The sequence below is a fragment of the Tupaia chinensis genome, unplaced genomic scaffold (genome assembly GCF_000334495.1).
Source record: "Tupaia chinensis unplaced genomic scaffold, TupChi_1.0 Scaffold000014_1, whole genome shotgun sequence".
NCBI lineage: Eukaryota > Metazoa > Chordata > Mammalia > Scandentia > Tupaiidae > Tupaia > Tupaia belangeri.
Genome location: NW_006159444.1, coordinates 7240982 through 7265156, shown reverse-complemented (window position 1 = coordinate 7265156; position 24175 = coordinate 7240982). Strand labels below are relative to the sequence as shown.

The following is a 24175-nucleotide window of genomic DNA, read 5'->3' as shown; positions in this document are numbered from 1 at the left end:
GTATGTGTATGTGTATGTGTATGTGTATGTGTATGTGTATGTGTATGTGTATGTGTATGTGTATGTGTATGTGTATGTGTATGTGTATGTGTATGTGTATGTGTATGTGTATGTGTATGTGTATGTGTATGTGTATGTGTATGTGTATGTGTATGTGTATGTGTATGTGTATGTGTATGTGTATGTGTATGTGTGTGCCTAAAATCCCAAGAGGAGAATGGAAAGGAACGGTAGTTTGGCCATCTTCCCTGAGGCGTGCTTAGTCACTCTCTCTCTCTCTCTGGAGTGCATGTGCCCTATAGTAAAAAACAAAAAAAAAGCAAAATCTATGGGATCCTACATGTAATAAGCCACACATGCATAAAAAGCACTGCCTTGAAGCTAGCAGGTGGCATAGTAATTAAGATGCTGGACTGCCACATAGCCAACCATGGTTCAAGTCTCAGACCTGGTGGCTTGAAAATCACGCCAGATGTGTGCCCCAAATCCCAGGAGGAGAATGAAGAAGGAGGGATTAAGGCATGGCCATCTCCCCTGGGGCGGGGGGTGGGGGATTTGATATGGCCAAAACTTTAAGTAAAAAAAAAAAAAAACCACTACTTGTTTGCCAATAGATGGTGTTCCAAATGATAATGAAATTTCTGTGATCGTATTCCTCTTTTTATTAATTCAAGAAGAAAACTCAGACAAAATATTGGCAGGGCCTACAGTGAAGGGAAGGTCCCATCATGCATCACGCTCACGTGGTACAGATTGCTTCTGCTCCTAAGGTCTAGATTTGTGGCACGTGCCCATGTGCGCTCCATTTTCTGCTCCAAGCAGAACCATCAGCACACAGTTTTTTTATTTCTGATATGACTTACCATCGAACATTGGGATTTTGAGAAATTATATCTCTTTCCAAAGCTTCTACTAAGTCCTTATCATATCCAGTACTATCAAACTTATTTGCCTCTGGTTCTGTAACTGCAGCAGGCGATTTGTTCTACATCAGGAAAAGAAAACAAAGAGCTTCTGATTGATTTGAAAATTATATTTTGTGTCTATAAATCAGAAACAAAAATTAGACTCAAGTGGTACAACTTAAAAAGCGAATACAATAATACAACACTAAGGACAGAATCAGAGACTCTAAGTCATTCTTCCATATCCACATCAGAGATTCATACTCAGTTTCTGCTTTTACATAAAAAATACAGCAAAAACTGGGACCAGTAGATGGCAAAAATGGTTATGTTGCTGGAATGTCATGTAGTTGACTGTGGTTCGAGTCCTAAACCTGGTGGCTTCAAAGTCACTCTGGGTATCTGTGCATGCGTGCCCAAGATCCTGAGAGGCGAAGGGGTCACAGCATGGCCATTCCCCGGGGAGTGATTTCTTGCTTTCTGTCTGTGTCACTCTGTCTCTCTGGTGAGTACATCATACACTCTATAGCAAAAAATCTCTCTTAAAAAAAATTGCAAAAATTTTGAAGAAAAATAACAAAAATTACTGGGCATATGAACTAGCTAGCATCAAAAAAAAAAAAAAGATAATATTGAGAGTTATTGTGGTCACTAGTGAATATCAGATGTGTATCACACTTATTTCAGTGCTTTAGAAAAGAGTTAGTATGGCTCAAACTTGATCTACCTACTGGGTCACAAGGGCTCCTAAAACACTTTTTTTTTTTTTTCACCATTCCCATACCCCTCCAAAAGCTCTACCTCAGTCTTTAGGTGAGAGTCTTCTCATCCTCTTAGATGGCAATCATTAGGGCTGCAATTCCTAAGCAGACTACCTAAGGCATGATGGCAAATTCAGGAACTAAAACAGAACCACTGTTCTGAAAGTTCAGGGATGTACGATTCTAGGACTACCTGGTAAAAGGGAATCGAGGGTGGGCCAGCAAGTGGCATGGTGGTTAGGACCCTAGACTCCCACATGCTGATTGCAGTTGACTCCCAGACCAGGCAGCTTGAGAATCACACAGGGCGTGTGCACATGCATACCCAAAACCCCAGGAAGAGAAGTGAGAAGGGATTGCAGCATGGCCATCCCCCTGGTGGATGATCTCTCACTTTCCCTCTCTCTGTCTCTCTCCGGCCCTATAGCAAAAGTCTTAAAAGGAATCGAGGAAACAAGACTGTTCAGATTAACAAAGGAAAGAGATTCCCAGAAATGGGTATGGGCGTAGGGGTGGTAGAAATAAGGCAGACGGTACAAAATTAAGAGCTAAGTGAACATATGCACTTTATCAAAAATCAAGTGTGAGTTTGCTGGTTAGTGAATGAAGTTCTCACAAGAATTGCAAAGCTAGGGGCTGGTGGGTGGCATAGCTGACCGTGGTTCAAGTCCTGGGCCTGGCAGCTTGCTTGCTTACTTACTTTCTCTCTGCCTGGTAAAATTAAAAGAAAAAAAAAAAAAAGAATTGCAAAGCTAAATTGAAAATCAGGAGAAAGAACTTGAAGTAAGGCAGGGTAGGGAGCTAATTTTATTTTAAAAGGAGTGGATAAATGTTATACACTGTAAAGATGTATGTGGTTAAATGCAATAAATAAATAAAAAGAATGCTAAACATTTGTGTGAAACATATAAAATAAATGAAGACTCCTCCCATCAAAAAAACAAAAAAAGGAGTGGGTAAGGGCACCACTGGGGCTTTATATTTTGCTATGTTCAGTTTCTGCTTTGCCCTGGTGATTAGGTACGGACACAGTCTGCCCAACAAGTAACCCTGCGCTTTACTACATCACGGTCACTGGAAATGTACCTTGGATGGGGAGGTGGGAGAGAAGGGGAAGAGGTGGAAGTAGAGAGAACAAAACCCAAGTTCTTAGATTCTCATGTGCTTCTTACCACTCGGCAGTAAAACCCCTCAGAAATCACTCACTGGCATCAAAATCTTGGCTTCTAAATGCTATCCCCACCAATAAGGACCAGGCCTCCCAGAGAACGGGTATTTCAGGAACAGGCAGGGGAAACACAGACAAGCCTGGAAGATCCTGTTGTGCCAGAAAATGAGAAGGTGCTCAGAGAATGATGGCAACATGTCAAAAGGACAAAGTATTGCCAGACACAGTGTCGTGTACCCAAGTCCCAGCTACTCAGGACACTAAGGCAGGACTGCCAGTTCACGGCCAGCTTGGGCAACACAGTGATACCCTGTCTCTAGGAAAGAAAAAAGACAGAGGGTCCAACCTCAAGAGTCCTCCATTCTTCAAATCTAATTTAAACATCAAAATAGTAATGACAACAACAGATTATAACTCACTATATAAAAGAAGAACTGGGACCAGCAGTTAGCATAATGGCTATGTCGCTGGACTCCCACGTAGTCGACCGCGGTTCGAGTCCTGGCCCCGGTGGCTTAAACTCACACCGGGGGCATGTGTGTGCATGCCCAAGATCCCAAGAAGAGAATGGAGGAGAAGGGATTGCAGCATGGCCATCCCCCCTGGGGGGTGATTTCTCGCTTTCTGTCTCTCTCTCTCTGTCTGTCTGGTGAGCGCCCAGGCCCTATAGCAAAAAAAAAAAACCTCTCCAAAAAAAAGAGAAAAAAAAATGAAAAAGATATTGCCCTACCTTATGTCAATTAATTAATATAGAAACAATAATGACATTGAAAAATCATGTCTTTGCAATCAGTATAGAAATAAGTGATTCAGACAAGAATTGCTAGATGTTAAAACAAGAGAAATGCTGATGAGAAACAGAATATTCAGTCTCAAATGTTATCTCCCCATGAATTATTACAAAGGGTGAAACAGTAACTTTATAGTGGAGACCTGGCCTTGCTCACAGGATCCAAGTTATCACCAGTAATAGAACAAATAGTCATTAGGTGCCTTCTTGTATGAATACTGAGAGAACAAACTACCATGCTAAAGTTATTCCTGCCAAAACTCATAACCGTGATCTAATCTTGAGGAAACAGCAGACAAGCCTAAATTGTGTGACTTTCTACAAAATAACTAGCCTGTACTCTTCAAAAATGCCAGGAAAACACACACACACACACACACACACACACACACACACACACAGGCTGAAGAAATGTTCACATTGAAAGGATAAAGTTGGTGGGACCAGCAGTTAGTTTAATGGCTATGTCGCTGGACTCCCATGTAGTCGACCATGGTTCAAGTCCCGGACCCAGTGGTTTAAACTCACGCCAGGCACATGTGCGTGCATGCCCAAGATCCCAAGAAGAGAATGGAGGAGAAGGGATTGTGACGTGGTCATCCTCCCTGGGGGGGTGATTTCTTGCTTTCTGTCTCTCTGTCTCTGTCTTTCTGGCGAGCACATGCATCCTATAGCAAAAAACCTCTCCAAAAAAAGAAAAAAGAGGCTAAAGTGGTCTGGCCGCAGTGCTGGTAGATTCTGCTACCTGGGAGGCTGAGGCCACATGAGAGGCTCAGTTTAGATTCTGGCCTGGCCTAAAAAGGGGAGCTGTGGCACGTACCAATAGTCCCAGCTACTCAGAAGGCTGAGACAGGATGATTACGACATAGTGAGACCCTGTCAGAAAAAAAGAAACAAAAGAACTACACGTGGGAACCAGCAGGTGGCATAGTGGTTAAGGTGCTGGACACTCCCGCGTAGTCGACCATGGTTCAAGTCCAGGACCTGGTGGCTTGCTTTCTCACTTTCCCTCTCTCTCTGTCTCTGTCTCTCTCTGGTCAAATTAAAATAAATGAATGAATAAATATAATTAAATAAATAATTCTTTTTAAAAAGTGATGATATGCATAGCACTTTTAAAAAAACTAAACGCAATGACAACAAAATGTAATGTGTGTGATTCAATATTGGAATCTGACATGGGAGGAAAAGGAGGAGGAGAGCTACAAATGACATTACTGGGATAACTGGAAAATGTTATGAAGATCTTTGGACTAGGTAAGAGTACATATCAATGTAAAATTTATAGTTTGTGATAATTGTGTTGTCTTTATGTTAAAGACCTTGAACTTAGGAGACACTCCGAAGTACTGAAGGGTAGAGGCATTCTATCTACAAGTCACTCTCAAGTGATTCAGAAAAACAAGTATACAGAGAAAGTAAATGGTAAAGCAAAAGGGGTGAAATATTCATTATTGATAATACCAGGTAAAGAATACACAGAGGTTCCTTTTACCATTCCTGTAATGTATTTGTTAGTTTGAAATTATATCAAAATACAAAGTTATAAAAACAACTACAAGTCCAGTCCTGTAGCTAGGGAAGCCAGATCCCACATGACTGAGGTTCAAATCCCAGATTTGACGGCTTGAAAAATACTCCAGGTGTGTTGCATGCATGCCCATGATCCCGACAAGATAAAGTAATGAGGGGCCAGCAGGTGGCATGGTGGTTAGGTGCTCTGGACCCCCACATGGGCAACCACGGTTTGAGTCCTGGACCTGGTGGCTTACTTTCTTTAAATAAATAAATACATACATACATAAAGTTAAATAAAATAATTATTTTTAAAAAAAGATAAAGTAATGAAGGAGTAGAAATTGTGTCGAGACCATGACCCTTGGAGCGGTTCTTTCTCCCTCTCCCCCCTATCTCTCTGTCTCTCTCTGGTGAGCACATATATTCTCTCTGTCCAACAAAAGGGAAAAAAAAAATCAGACATAAATTTTTGTTGAATGATCAAACAAATCTCAGCCAAGGTACAGTATAATCAAGCTTTTCTGACAAATTGATGACTAAAACTTACTGAAATTTGTATGGTCTAGGGGCCAGCAGATGACATAGTGGTTACAAAGCTGAACTCCCACATGGATGATTGAAGTTTGAGTCCTGGACTCAGTGGCTTGAAATTCATGCTAAACATGTTTGCGTGCATGCCCAAGATCTCGGGAGGAGAATGGAGGAAAAGGGATTGCGCCGTGGCCATCCTCCCTCGGGGGTGATTTCTCACTTTCCCTCTCACTGACTTTGTCTTTCTCTCTCTCCCCGGTGAGTACCATGCACTAAGGTAAAAGCTTCTTAAAAAAAAAAATTGTACGATTTATATTGTTTTAATTTTTTGCTAATTTGCTACAGAGCAAATGCACTCACCAGAGACAGAGCAAGGGTGGATTGGGAGGAAGGAGGGCAGGGAATGAGAAATCACCCCCCTTAGGGGATGGTCACACAAGAATCCCTTCCTTCTCCATCTCTCCTTTTGGGATTTCAAGCATACATGCACATGTGCCTGCCTGGCATGCTTTTTAAGCTGCTGGGTCTAAGACTCAAACTGCAGTCAGTCACGTGGGATCCAGCCACCACCATCAGCTAGCCTACGTGTTTATTTTTAGGGTTACTTAATAATTTCATCATTAATGAACATTAGTAACACTTACCTTTTCTTCCCTTCCTTTATTCTGTTCTTTCTTTTCACGACATCGAACAGCTTTCCCTTTGTCATTGTGAAGATTCTGTGCAGATGGACGGTGAACTCTGACAGCAGTACTCAGACGGTTACTGTGTGGTTTAGGGTCATTATACTGAGGAGACTGGCGTTTCCTAGGTCCTGGTGAGGGTCTAATCAAACACGAGATCATTAAAATCATAATCAACCCCTGGAATTGGTCCAAATGTAGACACACACACATAGTGTGTAAGTTAGAGTCTATGAAGCCAAGGCAACCCTGAGCACAGCATAGGATGGAATAAATTCAGGATCCTGAAACCTGAGATCTAAAACTTAAACTGACATGGCTTCTGTGAGACATGTCTACAGTGACTTAATGAGAAAAATGCAGTGTAGTTCTACTACTGAAATAATGGGGGAGAAATTATGGTCACCTCTACTTAGAAAGGGAATTATTACTATATATTAAAGATGAATGAGAAATTAGTCTGACTGTTGGAAACTGAAAGGAGCAATGATCAAAAAAGAGAGTTTTATTGGTGCCAGCAGGTGGCCTAGTGGTTAACGCACTGGGCTCCCACATGACAGACCACAGTTTAAGCCCCAGACCTGGAGGTCTGAAACTCAGGTTGGACACATGTGTGTGCACGCCCAAAATCCCAAGAAGAGAATGGAAGAGATCTCGTGTTTGCTGTGTGGCCACTCTGCTGGTGGGTGATTTCTCATTTTCCCTTTCTCTGTCCCTCTCTCTCTCTCTCTGGTGAATGCACCTAAAACAAAAAAACAAAAACAAACAAAAAAAAAGCAAAAAAAAAGAGAAACAGAGAGGCTGAGTTTTACCTAAAGAACCAGAATATAGTGCAAGTGTTGAATTCACATTTACCACTGGTACAGGTGTAATTTAGTACTATTTTATTTAGAATATGTAATTATTCTCATGTTCTAACTAATAAAAATTTAGTAATTTTCCCATTTTTAAAAAATGATATAAACACTAGCTGTAGAGTTAGAAGAACTCTTACATGGTGCTTTACATTTACATACGTCACCTCGTTTCATCTTTACTAGTGACAGAATTCAGAACTCTCAAATATTTATTAGGCTCCTACTTGGTTATGACCATAGGAAGAAAAAAGGCCAGGGAGCAGTGGTGTGTGCCTGTAGTCCCAAGAGGCTGGACAAGAAGGTTGCAAGCTCTAGGCTGGCCTGGCAATGCAATGAAACCTTGTCTGAAAGAGCCAAGTTCGGTGGTGTGTGGCTGTGGTCTCAGCTACTCAGGAAACTGAGGCAGGAGACTGGAGACATAGCAAGATCCTGTCTAAAACAGACACACAAACAAAACAAAGAAAAAAGGCTGCTTGTGTGCACATGTGGAGAAGAAAAACAAAAGGAAAAGGGTCCTCCTATTCTCAAAACACCTGCGAATATAGTTAAACAAAAACCATTAGTACAACGCTAGGTAAGCACACTAGAAGATGTCTGATAGACCTCAGGTTACTGCAATGGGAATGGCCTCCTGAAGACAGAAAGTGAGCTGGTCCTGGGAAAATGCAGAAGTTGAACTAAACAAGAGAGTGCTGTTGTAGACAAGAAAATCAACGAAAAAAAAAAAAAAAACCCAAAAGAATAAAAATGAGCTTGATCTACAGAAAGGATTATAAAAATACTAGCTGGGTGAATGGTGAGTGTTAAGAGATGATGCTGAATATAAAAGGCAGTGCAGTAAAGTGGAGGATTTGAATACCAGTCCAAGAGATAGGCTCTCAGCTAACTGCCGACCAGGACCCAGGGAAAAAGTTTCAGGAAGATCAGCCTACTACTGAACTAGATGTACTGACAAAAAACAGTCACAAATGTTACCAAGACATGAGGTGAGGTGAAGGCCTAGTTTAAGAGAAAAGACCAAGAGACCCAATTTTTTTTTTTTTTTTGAGAGATTTTCACTGTAGGGCGCGTGCGCTCGCCAGACAGACAGAGAGAGACATAGAGACAGAAAGTGAGAAATCACCCCCCAGGGGGGATGGTCACGCCGCAATCCCTTCTCCTCCATTCTCCTCTCGGGATCTTGGGCATGCACGCACATGCGCCCGGCGTGAGTTTTAAGCCACCAGGTCCGGGACACGAACCGCGGTCAACTACGTGGGAGTCCAGCGACATAGCCATTACGCTAACTGCTGGTTCCCGAGACCCAATATTTTAAAAGACACTTCCAGGGCCAGCTGGTAGCATTGTGTTAAGACAGCCAGATCCCACATTACAGACCACGCAGTTCAAGTCCCAGATGTGGAGGCCTGATAAGCACACTGTATAAGGACGTGACCAAAATTCCAAAGGGGAAGTAGGTGTCTGTCTCCTAGTGGGAGGCATTTTCTCACTTTCCTTCTCTCTGTCTCTGTCTCTCTCCAGCAAATATATCTATCTTCTGGAAAAAAAAAAGAAAAAGGCATTCTCAGATATGGGAATTCAAGTTTGGGAGGTTGATAAAACCAATGTGCATTTGGAGGCAAGGACAGGGGTTCAATGTTGGGTTTAGAAACTTGGATAGCCAAGTGGAAATATTCCTTTAAGATATAATTTATTTTTCTTGTCACTAGAAAAATAGCAAACAGACATTAAATACAATAAAGTATGAAGAATACAAAAATCATCTGTACCTTCATTATCCAGAACTAATTACCACATTGGTCTATTTCTTGAATTTTTGTTATTATTTCTTTTATTACATTTAAAAAACTGTTATACACATAAACTTTTTTAAAAAAGGAATTACTTAATTTCTTAAAGATTGTTTTATTTAACTTTATTTATTTATTTATTTTAATTTGACCAGAGATGGACAGAGAGAGAGAGAGGGAAAATGAAAAAGCAAGCTGCCAGGTCTGGGACTTGAACGGTGGTTGGTCATGTGGGAGTCCAGCGCCCCCCATCACCACATCACTTGCTGGCCCCATTTTAATTTATTTATTTTTTTTCACCTTGTTATAGTCATCAGAGAAAGAGAAAGAAAGCAAGGCAAAGTGAAAGTGAGAAAGCAAGCTGCCAGGTCCAGGACTCACAATGAAGTTGGCCACGTGGGTGTCTAATGCCCCAACCACCGTGCTATCTGCTGGCCCACATACATACACTCTTATATTTTTGTCTTCTTAGTATTTCATGAGACATTTCCAGTACCATCACTTCACGAATGACAGGATGGCCATCAATCACATAAAATGTGCCACCTTTATCCCCTTTTTAATGCGAGTCATTCATTCATTCAAAGAGCAATTTACTCAACTTCTCTATTGACAGGTACCACTCTATGCATTAGAGACATAAAACTTCTTAAAAAAAATTATTTTCTTTAACGTTTATTTATTTATTTTACTTTGACCAGAGAGGGACAGAGCAAGAGAGAAAGAAGGGAAGTGACAAAGCAAGCTGCCAGGTCCACGACTTAAACTGGGGTTGGTCATGTGGGAGTCCAGAGTCCTTAACCACCATGCCACCTGCTGGTCCCCAAAGAATTATTTGTTTAATTCCATTTATTATTATTATTTATTTTGATAAGAGAAATAGAGGAGAGAGAAAAGGAATGAGAGAACACAAGCCACCAGGTCCAGGACTCAAGGCTCAGTCAGCCATGTGGGAGTCCAGCATCCCAACCACTATGCTATCTACCAACCCCGAGATCTAAAACTTAAAAATGAGTTTAATAAAAGCCCTTACTCTGTATTGGGCATGGGGGCACCAGTGAAGAAATACATGAGATAAGTGCTATCAAGAAAAATAAGGAAGGGTAAGGGGCTACAGGACGACCAGGAGGTAGTATTGTGGCAGGTGGTCACAGGTGACAATTTTAAGTAGAGACGTAGATAAAATGTGAGAGTAAGTGATCAAATGCAGGAGCTGAGGGAAAGGCGAGTGAGAGGACAGATGTGTCTGTGTGCACGGCTGGTTCAAGGAAGCTGGAGCAGCCAGAGCATGGCGGCTAAGGAAGAGAGCTGCAGGAACTCAGGTCACTGAGGGAGCAGGTAGCTCTTACTTTCCCAGCGTTATCGACAAAGACAGAGAGAGTCCAGACATTTCCACTTCTTGCCTCATTCTTCTTCCACATTATGCTGTTCCCACTAGTTTAAGCTAATTCATGAAAGCATAATTTTGGATTATTGCCACCTACATTTTATTAATCAAAATAGGTCAGAGAATCATAACATATAATTCAAGAGTTATAAAAGTTGGGGCACTTGGGGCCAGCAGGTGGTGTGGTAGTTAAGGGCATTAGATTCCCACATGGCCGACCATAGTTCAAGTCTCAGACCTGGCTGCTTGCTTTCTCACTTCCCCGCCTCCCCCCACTCTGTTTCTCTGTAGTCAAATTAGTGAATAAATAAATAGAGTTTAAAAAAAAAAAAAAAAGTCAGGGCACTGGATTCCCACATGGCTGACTATGGTTTGAGTCTTAGACCTGGCAAGTTGAAAATCACAATAAATAAATAAATAGATAAATGAAAGAATGCTAAAAAAAGCTGGACATTTAGTATAAAACTCCTTTCCATTCCTGTCTCTGAGCCCCCAGTCTTCCTCTTGCACTCACTGCTTTCCTAAACGGTCCCACTTACCTTCGCTCAACAGGCACAGGCAAGGACCACACTTCTCCCTCCGAGGTTGGCAGTTCATGCTGGGCAGCTTTCAGGGGAGTGCTGTCTAGTTTAAAGCTTTCTAGTGTTTTCATGATATCCTTAACATGTTTGGCTTCCACATTTATTTCCTGCCAAACCTGTTTTCAAAGAAGAAAATGGCTCTTTAAATTTCTACAACTAATAAACCACTGCCAAGATTAGATTTGGCTTATTAGAAATGTTAAAACCCTCAATTTGATATCGGATACCCCAAAAAATGACATCAAGACATTCCATCAAAATTTTAACAATGGTTCATTAATTCCTTTTTTTTTCAATTGCAAAATTAATTCTGATAAGATGAACTGAATATTCTGGCTTATTAAATTACATTACCTGATTTACAGTTCTTATTCAAACTATAATACAAATTGAAAAGTTAGCTGTAACTTTGCAGTTAAACTTTTTTTTTTTTAAAGAGATTTTTGCTATAAGGCACACAGGCTCCCCAAAGAGGCAGAGAAAAAGCAAGGAGTCACCCTGCAAAGGATGTAGCTGTGCTGCAATCCCTTCTTCTCTATCCTCCTCTCAGGATTTTTAGGCATGCATGCACATGCACCTGGTGTGGGTTTCAAGCCGCCAGGTCCAGGACTTGGACCACGGTCAGGCACGTGGGAGTCCAGCAACGTAACCATTATGCCATCTGCTGGCCTCTACAATTTAACTTTTAAAATACTGATCAGAATCCACACATTTCTTAACTCGCCAATGGATCAAACTCTACAGGCTGAAAAACACAGTTTAAGAGAATGAATGTCTCAATTAACATGTAATCAAGATAGTTTTTAAAGAGACCAGCAGATGGTGGAATGGTTATGTCGTTGGGCTCTCATGCAGTCAACCACAGTTTGGGTCCCACACTCAGTAGCTTAAAATTCATGTTGGTCATGTGCCCGTGTGTGCATGTTGAAAATCCTGAGAGGAGAATGGAGGAGAAGGGATTGCGGCATGGCCATCCCTTGTGGGGGGTGATTTCTTGCTTTCTGTCTCTCTCTCTATATTTCTCTGATGACCACACATACTCTATAACAAAAATATGTCTAAAAAACAAAGAGACTTTGAAAAAAAGCAGTCCTTACACAATTTACAGTTTAGTTTTCACTCAATTATAGTAATGAAAATGGACTCAATTTAAAAACTACATATGATGGTAGTTCTATCTTATGAACGCATTAAATACCATGGAACTGTACACTTAAAAATGTTAGTTAAGTTTGTTCTATATATTTTACCATAATTTTTAAAACTGAAAAAAATCCCTATAAATGTGTACTACTAAAATGAAGTTTAAGTTGGCAATGTGTTGTTTAAAAACTTAAATAATTTCACTTTAGTTATCTTTATACAAAAGCTTAGACTTCAGACCAGCCCCATAGCATACTGGTTAAGCGCTATGCACTGGGAGTTGAATCTAAGATGGCTAACAGTGGTTTGAATCCCAGCCCTGGTGCCTTAAAAAACATGCCAGAAGTATCTGCGTGAATACTCAAAATCCTGACAGAAGTTGGGAAGTGCTCTCTTTTTCCTTCTCTCTCTCTGACAAGCACAAAAGCTCTTGAGTAAAAAAAAAAAAAAAAAAGGCTTGTTTTTAAATTGAATTTTATTTATTCTTTCATTAATTTTAATATGACCAGAGAGAGACACACACAGAGAGAAAAAGAAAGAGAGAGAGAGAGAGAGAGAGAGAGAGAGTGTGATAAAGCAAGCCACCAGGTCTGGGACTCGAACCGTAGTCAGTGATGTGGGAGTGTCCAGTGCCTTAACTACCACGCCATCTGCTGGTCCCCAAGGCTTATATTTTTTAAGTAAAAGTCTCTTGCCAAACAATAAACGGTCTAAAAAGTCTTACTAGGGGGAACCAGCAGTTAGCGTAATGGCTATGTCGCTGGATTCCCACGTAGTTGACCGTGGTTCGCGTCCCGGACCTGGTGGCTTAGAACTCACGCCGGGCGCGTGTGCGTGTGTGCCCAAGATCCCGAGAGGAGAATGGAGGAGAAGGGATTGTGGTGTGGCCATCCGCCCTGGGGGGTGATTTCTCACTTTCTGTCTCTATGTCTCTCTCTGTCTGGCAAGTGCACGTGTCCTATAGTGAAAACCTCTCAAAAAAAAAAAAAAAAGTCTTACTAGTGACAAACTTAAGACTCCTTATGAAATAAACTATTTCCCTTTTGGTAGTGTAAAAGATACAGACTAGAAAAAGAGGGTAAGTTCAAAGAGGATATTTCCTTCTTTTAAAGAAATTAAGGACAGATATGGGATAATATTTGAAAAGCAGGTAAATAGAGCCTGAGGGATAATATTCTAATATTATCTAGGGATAATATTAGGAAAATCATGAAGTATTTTTGCATAGAAAAACACGTCATGGCTTTCTCAATGACTAAATAGACCAAAAGCTCAAAATGACTTAACTTCCGCAACACTTCTTTCCTCTCTGTCACTCAGCTCAATCTAAATGCCATTGTTTGGAATGGACCTGTAAGTTCTTCCAGGTGCTTTTGTAAATTTCTGTTGATCCTCATTAACTGAAATTCCTCAAATGAGATTCAAGTATATCTGTTTTATAAAGTTCTATAGGCAGTATGTTACCAGTGACATTCAGGTGTCATTAGCAGTTTTGACAAAGGCTTAACAAAGTTGGCTCTAATTTTACTAAGTAAAATTTGATACAGAAAAAAAATCAAAATCATTACTTTTTGAAACTCTCTTAAATTCTAATAATCAGAATAATTAAGCAGAACTCATAACACTGCTGATGGTGAAAGGGGACTATTATAACATAATACAGAAAGTAATATTTTATACACATCCATTTAACAAATGATACCCTGTTAATATGTAACGGCATACTAAAACGCACAGCAGCCATGATTCTCACCTGTTGCCATTTCTGCTGGAGGTATGTATCTTTGACAGAGTATAGATACTTATTCATCTGGTCAAGAACTCCCTGATAGTACACCATGGCAGAGTCATAGTTTCCCAGCAATGCATACTCACGAGCCAATTTTACATTCTCACTAATCATAAGAAGACTCATGCTCAGCTGTAAGCTTAAAAAAGGAAGAAAAAAATTCATATTATACATCTCTTATAACAAGTACCACAAACCGTCTTAAAAGTATACTTCTTGGGGGTTAGCAGGTGGCATGGTAGTTAAGGCACTAGACTCCCACTTGGCCAACCATGGTTTGAGTCCTGGACCTGGCAGCTTGCTTTTTCACCTTGCCTCTCTCGTCAAATTTAAAATACATAAATAAATTGAATTAAATTAAAATGAAAGTATACTTCCCTGGGGCCAGCAGGTGGCATGATGGTTAAGCTGCTTGACTCCCACATGGCCAACTGAGGTTCGAGTCCTGGACCTGGTGGCTTGTTTTCTCGCACTGTCTCTTCCTGGTCGAATTGAATAATAATAATAAATAAAATATAAATGTATACTTCCTAGGATTCCCTCCAGGTCTTGCATTCACACACACTGCATATGCCATCTCTGCACATTTTCTCATGCTATTTCTATCCCTTCAGAGAAACATCTTAGTTCCCCCAACCAAGCCATATCTATGTGTCAAAGCTCCCCCAGCTCGGACAACAGTTCTCCCAGCATGCCTACGCCACGAGCAACTCTGTTCAAAATAAACTCTCTCTTCTAAAGTCTGCTGGCACTTTATTGGGACTATCATTTCAAAGTATTTTCTACTTTAAATTGTAGTTACTAAATGTCTCCTCTCTGCTAGGCTAAGTCCTTTGAGAGCAGGATTTGCTGCTAAGAGGATGGCACACAACTCTCATTAAACACCTGCAGAACCGATGTCCAGTTCATTTTTTGGAGGCAGTGTGGATTTGCTGAAAGCACACGTGTTGAAGCTAGAACAATCTCAGAATTGTTCACCACCTTGGTGAAGTCCCATACCTTTTTTCTAAGCTTCAGGTTTATTTGTCTGAATCCCTTCAATTTTCTTTTTCTTTTTTTAGAGACAGGGTCTCGCTATGTGACTGACACTGGCCACAATCCTGCCTCAGCCTCCCAAACAGCTGGGATTACAGATGTGCACCATAGCTCCTGGGTAGGCTTCAGGTTTTAGATCTGTAAAACTCTGAGAGTAGCTACTTCTGAGAGTCACACCATAGAGAAATAATGATTTTTTTTTAAAGTACCTAGCATACTACTTGGCCAAGAGTAGGTCTTCAATAATGCTAAATACATCTTCGTTGAAACTGTCTGTACATGAGAACCTAGCACTCTCTTTGCACTCAGCATGATACAGATATATATCATGCTCTGTATACATGATACATGGATACAGAACAATAGGAGGCACTTGATAAATGTCAGCCTTGTTAATGTTGCCTGTGATGGGACAGTGGCACAGTAGTAAAATGCGATCCTTGGTGAGGCTGACCCACATGGGAAAGTTCTGGGTTTCCATCTGGAGCCCTTCATGAGTACACTGGACATACATGTGTCCAACACCTGGGAGAATCATAGACTCAGGACCAATTTGGGGGTGCCCTTTCTCTCATTCATGAAAGAAATAAACTTTAAAAATAAAATAATTTTTTTTTTTTTTGGAGAGGTTTTTGCTATAGGGCGCGTGCACTCGCCAGACAGAGAGACAGACAGAAAGCAAGAAATAAGCCTCCGAGGGGGTGGCCAAGCTGCAATCCCTTCTCCTCCATTCTTCTCTCGGGATCTTGGGCACGCACGCACACGTGCCTGGCGTGAGTTTTAAGTCACTGGGTCCAGGACGCAAACTGCGGTCAACTACATGGGAATCCGGCGACATAGCCATTACACTAACTGCTGGTCCATCAAAATAATTTAAAAAAAAAATCAGTTAAGTCCAAGAATATTAAATATTGGCAAAATTTGGGAAAAAGGAAACCCTTACATACAATTTGGAGGCAAAAGCTGGCATAGTCATTTGGGAAGCCACCTGGTAACACTTAGGAAAATTGTGTATGCAAATATCCCACGAGTCAGAAAACTCACTCCTCTCTAAATATTCCAGAGACAGTCTCGCAAAGATCCATAAACAAACTTGTTTCTGGATGTTAATAACAGAACTATTTGAGCGATCAGGACACTGGAGCTAACCTATTCCCTGCTAAGGACTTTCAGAGCAGTGGCGCAAGCAGAAGGGCATCACTGCAAGAGCTAAGGCCACACAGGAGGTCAAGGTTCCAATGCCAGACCAGCCTGAACAAGTCAGGTGTGGGAGCCCATGCCTGTGGTCCTAGTGGACTGGGAGTCTGGGATAGTGGATCTTAATAGGGAAATCCTGTCAAAAACCTCTCCCTCTCCCTCTCTCGTCCCCTCCTACTCCCATGAGTATGTGTGCCTGCAAGTGTTGTGATTCCTTCTTCTCATTAAACAGGGAGCTCTGGGGGGCTGGCTCTGTGATACGGCCTAACACTGCTCAGGAGAAGCTGGACCCCACATGGTGATCACAGTTCGACTGTCCGGTCCAGTCAGCCTCAAACAGACCAGGCATAAGTGCCCAGGATCTGATGAGCTGGAGGCCTGGAGGAAGGCGATCGCAGCATGACCAGATCATATAAGGGTGCTCCTCTTTCTCCCTTTCCTTCTCTCGCTCATTCTCGCGTGCACACATGTACTCCGTCACGAATAAAAATAAAATGTGGATACTATGGAATACCACATGGCAGATGGAAGCAATAAACAAAATATACAATAACAACATGGATAAACTGCCAAAATACAAGGTTGGGCGAAACAAATTTTTAGATACAGAACAAGATCTAAATCCCAATATTGTTAAGTTTTAAAAAACGATACATAAATATTTAAAGGATATTTGCATATCCAAGAATGTATATTAAATATATTGGATAGCCTACAGAAGCTGAGGAGGAAAATGTGGGTGGAGGAACTATCAGAATAGGAGAGAAACCAATAAAATAAACAGAACAAAAGAAGGACCTTATATCCAGAGATAATCACAGTGAGACTCTGAGATGATTTTCAATGACTCGTACCTCTTGGTATCCACACATATAATCACATCCCCTTGACTGTGTGCGTGTAACGAATATGTAAAAACGATGGAATATATTTCTGAGATTAGACTGTGACTTCCCTCTTTCTTGCAGTCTCTTGCTGGCCTACTCAAAGGGGAACCAGCTCCCATGTAGTGAGCTGCCCTGTTTTGAGGCTCACACGGCACAGAACTTAGCCAGGCTCCAGGCCAACAGCCAGTGAAGAATGTGATGCAGAGGTAATGCGCTACTGAATGGAAGACAGATCCCACATAGCCAATGCTCAAATCCGTGTCCCAGTCAGCTTGAAACACACCAGGCACGCACACAACAGCCCGAGATCCAATGGCAGGAGGACGAGGGGAAGGGGACGACGGCATTGCCAGATTCTGTGGAGAGTGAGCATCTCTCTCGCTCACTCTCTCCCATGCACACATCCTATCATGAACTTTAAAAAAAGGGAGGGATGAACAACGCCAACAACATGAGTGAGTTTGGAAGTGAATACTCCTTCAGCTGAGCCTGACATCAGAGGCACCCAGCTAAATTGTGCCCAGATCCCAACCCAAAGAAACTGTGAGATAACAAAAGTCTACTGTTTTAACTAAATTTGGGGATAATTTTTTATGAAGCAATACAGCTATAAACCAAAGTTTATGAGTACCTTAAGACTGGGCATCTGAGGTCCAAAAAAGAGGGAGGGGAAAACCCATGACCTAAATAGCAACTCACTGGGGTCCTGGACACTGATAGCATTCCATTGTAATAAAAGCTCTACCGCCAGGGACCATGTCTCTGTCTTTCACTGATATATTCCCAGCACCAGAACCACGCTTGGCACACAGCAGATCTCAGTGAAATCTCTGCATAACTGAAAACTGCCAGATGTCTGTCTTAACTACCAAAGATTTCTTACCTTGTTTAGTTCCTGACCCTTGACTCTCACATTCCTTTATTCTCAGCTCATCCCTACCAAACTGGGATTATAGCTTAATTCCTGTGTGACTACATCTGCCCTGAAGCAATCCCATGTCCTATACTGACACCAGGTCTGGGCAAAAGTGCTAAAAAAAACTGTAACGGGCCAGCTGCTAGAAGCATATAGTTTTAATCTGGATTATTTTGGATACCAGGGCTCTAGTCTTTGACTCTCACTAGATCTTTCAACCCCTTTTTCCACTAATGAAAATCTAAACTGAGTTGTTAACTTACATATAAGTAGTCTCTCCCCCCACCCCCCCAAAAAAGTCACTCCAGGCCTTCTTTAAAGGTTCTGTGCTTTAAACTCATCTTTCTAATCAGATAAAATTCCTTAGAAGCCAATGAATTGACATTTTCTAACAAACAGAAATATAAAGTCAATCCAAGGCCACATGAAAAATCCCTACTTAGCAAAGAACAATGTGTTTACAGAAAATAATATCAAAACACCCTAAGTTCACTAAATGTTAGACAAAAATAATTTATTCCTGGAAGTTAAGGTAGCATGGTGGTTAAGGCACTGGATTCCCACATGGCTGACCATGGTTTGAGTCCTGGACCTGGCAGTTCGCTTTTTTACTTTCTCTCTTTGTCTTTCTCTGGTGATCAAATTTTTAAAAAATAAAATAAAACAGGGACCAGCAGATGGCATAATGGTTATGTCGGTGGACTTACCCATAGTTGACCATGGTTCAAGTCCCAGACCCAGAAGTTTTAAAACTCATACTGGGGGGTCAGCAGGTGGCATGGTGGTTGAGACCCTGGACTCCCATATGGCTGACCATGGTTCATGTCCCAGACCTGGCAGATTCCTTTCTTAGTCTTCCTTTCTCTCTGTCTCTCTCTATGGTCAAAACTGAAGAATAATGATAATAAATAAAATTAAAACAAAACAAAACAAAACAAAAAACTCATGCTGGGCGTGTGTGCGTGCATGCCCAAAATTCTGAAAGGAGAATGGAGAAGGGATTGTGGCAGGGCCATACCCCTGGGTGGTGATTTATTTTCTGTCTCTTTGTCTCTCTTGAAAGCAACATACAACAAAAATCTCTCTCTCAAAAAACATCAATTTAATTAAATAAATAATTCTTTCTGCTATAGGGCACGTGCGCTCGCCAGACAGACAGAGAGAGACAGAAAGCGAGAAATCACCCCCCAGGGAGGATGGCCATGCCGCAATCCCTTCTCCTCCTTTCTCCTCTCGGGATCTTGGGCACGCATGCACACGCACCCGGCCTGAGTTTAAGCCACCAGGTCCGGGACTCGAACCGCATGCGACTACATGGGAGTCCAGTGACATAGCCATTACGCTAACTGCTGGTCCCAATAAATAATTCTTTTTAAAAGATAATAATTTATTTTATTCTTTTAGTGCTCTAAGTGTAAAACATTCTTCTTCTCCAATGAATGCCAACACTGTAAAATTATGAGATTGTCCAATTTTCAGGAATAAGTCCTGGGTCAGCCTGGGCATAGTGGTTAAGGTGGCTGGATCCCATAAGAGCCAACCACATGGTTGGAGTCCTGGACCTGCAGCAGGAGAAATGACTGGGTATGTGTACATGTGTGTCCAAAATTCTGAAAGTAGGGAGAAATGGAGGAAAAAGGACTGCAGCATGATCATTCCTCATGGAAGGTGCTTTCACACTTTCCTCCTCTCTCTCTGGCAAGTGCACATACCCTTGGACAACAATTTTTTAAAAAGGGAGTATGTCCTATTATTGCTAAAATTCCACTGCAGGAAGATAGAAATTGGATCTACGTAGCATAACATCTGGCAGTATTTGAAAAAATAAAATCTATGGGGCCAGCAGATGGAGTGGTGGTTAAGGCATTGGACTCCCACATGGCTGACCACGGCTCGAGTCCTAGACCTGGAGGCTTGCTTTCTCTCTCTCTGTATTTCTCTGGTTTAAATTGAAAAACAAATAAATAAAGTTAAATAATATAATTCTTAAAAAAATAAAATCTATGTGAAAAAAGCTTACTTTTTTTTTTTTTTTTGCTACAGGCTGGGCATACTAGCAGTAAGAAATCACCCTCCAGGAGGAATAGCTATACCAGTCCCTACTTCATTTTCTTCTTGATTCTCTTCTTGGAATTCTGGGCATGCTTGGTGTGATTTTCAAGGCACCAGGTCCAGGACTTGAACCACACAGCTGGCCACGTGGGATGCAGCACCTTAACCACTATGCCAACTGCTGGTCCCTGATAGTCCAAATTTTAACCACTATGAACTATAAACACAACATACTGGTTCAACATTAATAGACTATTTATAAAAATAGGGACCAGCAGATGGCACAATGGCAACATCACTGGACTCCCACCTAGTTGACTGTAGAATGAGTCCTGGAACCGGTGGTTTAAAACTCACGCAAGGAGCATGTGCATGTGTCCCCAAGATCCCAAGAGGAGAACCAAAGAGAAGGGATTGAGGTGTGAGCATTCCCCCTGGGGGGTGATTTCTTGTTTTCTTTCTCTCTGTCTTCCTCTGTCTCTCCGGTGAGCACATGTGCCCTGTAACAAAAATCTCTCTAAAAAAAGAAAAAGAATATAAAAACAAAATAGGCTTAAAATTGAGACTCTTGGTTTCACAGATAATTAGACAGAAAAATAACCATAGGCTATGTCTGCTTCATCTCACAGCAAACTTTTCCTTTATTTTAATCTAACAGAACCACCCTTTTGCTTACATAACTTGAGTATTTATGACTTAGTAACTAAAGCTATTTATTTATTATTTTTGGAGAGATTTTTGCTATAGGGTGCATGTGCTTGCCAGAAAGACAGAGAGAGACAGAAAAAAACAGAAAGCAAGAAATTACCCCCTGGGGGATGGTCACACTGCAATCCCTTCTCGTCCATTCTCCTCTCGGGATCTTGGGCACGCACACACACACACACCTGGCGTGAGTTTAAGCCACTGGGTCTGGGACTCGAACCACAGTCGACTACATGGGAGTTCAGCAACATAGCCATTATGCCAACTGCTGGTCCCAAGTCATTTATTTACACTAAGCAAGGTGCAACGTGAAATTTTAATTCAAGTAACAGAGTTAAAATTTTAAATACTAAAAACTCAATTTTAGTATTTGATGTAGTGTAGTAGCTCTACAAAGAGAATTAAAGCCTTGTTTTTTAAATTTTTTTCTCCTCTAGGAAAAGGAAAAACACTTATCCAAAGAGTAAAAAGGAACAGGTAACAGATCCAAATATCTGAGTTCTAAGATGTCTGTTCTCACTCCTTACTCCGCACCTAAAATGAGTACCTTACCTATTCACAATAATTTTCTAAGGAATCCTGGGCTGAGTTCCACCTGTACTGCAGTTTGAACTGTAATGTGCATAGGTCATTCATTCAAAAAATATTTAAGAAGCACCAACTGAGTTGCAAAGAATTGCACTGAGGGCAAAAATTAAGAAAGTTAGACCTTAAAATCCTTGAAGTTCTGTGGAAAGCATATCTATTTATTCTAGGTATTCTTTTTCCTTTGCTTAGTAAGAGGAGATAAACACAGAATATTACTAAAGCATACACTGAAAAATCAGCATCCACACTGGGAGCCTAAAATGTTTATTTGCAAAATTTATTTCCTAAAATAAAAATAAGATCATGAAACCCAATCATGCATCTTCCTGAAGGCATTTCATAAACCAAGTCAGTGTGACTCTAAAACTGGCAATACACTGGTAAGCAAGTTTCAGAATGTTCAGTTCTGGGATATGAAAGCAACCATATGAAAAAGTCACGTCACTGATGACTATGAACAAACAATAAATGAGTGACCCATGACCAATTATAGGATGGGAGGCATTTTTATTACCTTTATAGACATCATATGATAAATACTCAAGCACAAGAAGGTTATCACTATTAAGGAAAAAAACACCATGGGGACCAGCAGTTAGCGTAATGGCTATGTCGCTGAACTCCCATGTAGTTGACTGTGGTTCGAGCCCAGAGCCAGTGGCTTAAATTCATGCAGGGCACATGTGCGTACGTGCCCAAGATCCCCAGAGGAGAATAGAGGAGAAGGGATTGTGGTGTGGCCATCCCCACTTGGGGGTGATTTCTTGCTTTCTGTTTCTCTGTCTCTTTCTGTCTTTCTGGCGAGCGTACCCGCCCTGTAGCAAAAACCTCTCCAAAGAAAAAAAAAAAAAAAAGAAACTTGTTCAGAAAAAAACACAGATAAAGTCCATTATATGTGTATTTTAAGCTTTCACTTTTACCCTGAACAAAACAAATCAGTGACTATAATAATTAAAATGTAACTGAAAAGCTCTATTCAAGCCCTATCAGTGAACACCACCATAAGCAAAGTCTACTTAGCGTGTTATCAATATCAGCTACATTGATCTGATACCCTATCTTTTCTAAACAGTCAAGTAGCTGAAAAAGCTAAATCATGGTTGTAAATAAGAAATTCAGGGCTAGGAGGTGGCATGGTGGTTAAGTCCTGGATTCCCACACGGACGACCATGACTCCAGTTCTGGACCTGGTGACTTGCTTTCTCACTTTGCCTTTCTTTCTCTCTGGTCAAATTAAAAAATAATAACAGATAAAATTAAATAATTCTTTAAAAAAAAAAGAAATTCAACAATAGTGTTAATACAGTAGATTCTAAAAGGTTTTCTAGTCCTTGATAACTTGTCTGAAGTGTGATTACCAGTTTCGAAACAAAGAGCAAAAGACTGCAGCGTGCCTTGTACTGAATCTATAATGTGTAAAAGCTTCTTGAACAGCCAGTGTCATAAAGGAGCTTTATATAGCTTTTCATAGTCTAGGAATGTTGGAAAGCTGATCAGCACTGCCTTTTTTTAAGGCACGAGATAGGCCACAAGTTATTAACGTTCATACAAGACAAAGAGTTTTGCTCCTGATTCTTGGCGTATAAATTCTCTAATTACAAAAATCATCTCCCTGGGAAAAGAAAAGAGGGCTGCATATTTGAGACATTTAGGCCTGTATAAACATCACAAGACTCTTTCCTGACATCCAGCAAGGTGACTTATTGTGACTATGTGGCAAAGTTCTACCGTATACATTCTAAAATATCCGGGATGTTTTCAGCAGCAACTACAGGTCTGCTGATTTCTAAGAGGAAAATCGAAATAAGTCCTTTCAAGAGAAAAGAGTACATCCCTGTGTTGCTGGAAGTGAGCAACTGATACAAAAGGGGCACGGCACAGTTTAAAAGGAAACTATTTTTGATTTAAAAGGGGTTTGAGATTATCCATTCATTGGAAGGCTCTTAAGGATCCCCGCTTCTCTCTCACTTTCTCACCATACTCGTACACAATGCTGTCTGAATAAATGTTCCGTGGTGTAAATTGTCTAAAAGGTATTAATTCTAAACAAAAAGGGCCATAGCCTCCCAGAGGACACCAGGTTCTAGAATAAACTAAATTAAAAATAACATCCTCAACGATATCACACCAACCTAACAACTTTTAAGAAGAGGGAGCTGCGCCCCAACGTCCAGGCTTTTGGGGGTAGTCAGAGGTGAGGGTTTCGGAGCCGGAGGCTTGGGACGGATTCCGAAGAGGATCAGTCAAAACAGCGGACAACTAAAAACATGTTCGGGCGCCGGATGATTTCTCCGATGCCCCGGGCCTAGAGACGGGATCGACATGCGTCCCCGAAAAGACTCGGGCTGGACAGGATTCCTCAGGTAGGGGACTGTCACCTGAGACCTGAGCCACAGGTGACAGAATAGCAGGCTCAAGAGCTCGCCAAAGGTAGGCTGTCGGCAGGACGGGCCGCGGGCTCTCATCGCAGGCCCCCGGAGTCCCTGGGCGGCCCGGCCACAGGAGGCCAGGGGTCCCTAGGGCGCCGGAGGGCCAACACTCACCTGGGTCCCGCCTGGCCTCGGGCCGGCGTCCGGGCGATGGGGCCGTGTGCGCGTGTGTGTTGCTCGCGCGGTTCGCCCGGCGCGCGCCTGGAGAATGAGCTGAGTCGATTGGGGGCGCTCGTGTCCCCCCATCCCGCCCGAGAGCGTTGTCTGGCTCCCCGCCCCCCCCCCCCCCCCCCCCCGCCCCCGCTTCACCTCGCCAAGAATTTGAAGGCAAACCCGCCAGGGTCACTTCCGGTGCCGGGGGCGGTGTCGGCGACGTCCCGGGAGCGAGGACGCCGATGGCGTGCGCGCGTCGGCCGGGCGGGCGTGGGCCGGGCTGGGCGAAGCGGGGGCGGCTTCTGGGGCG

General features: G+C 41.8%; 1 protein-coding gene across 1 annotated transcript in view; it reads right to left on the bottom strand.

The window, feature by feature from the left end:
* The window catches only part of KATNA1 (katanin catalytic subunit A1), a 26227-nt gene extending 12091 nt beyond the window's left edge, over positions 1 to 14136 (bottom strand). The window contains exons 1-4 of the mRNA XM_006140028.3: positions 13868 to 14136; positions 10930 to 11087; positions 6318 to 6498; positions 864 to 985 (exon numbers count right to left, since the gene is read on the bottom strand). Of these exons, the coding sequence (XP_006140090.2) occupies positions 864 to 985; positions 6318 to 6498; positions 10930 to 11087; positions 13868 to 14077 (671 nt within the window). The 5' untranslated portion in view covers positions 14078 to 14136. The remainder of the gene's footprint in view (positions 1 to 863; positions 986 to 6317; positions 6499 to 10929; positions 11088 to 13867) is intronic.
* Positions 14137 to 24175: the final 10039 nt, after the last annotated feature.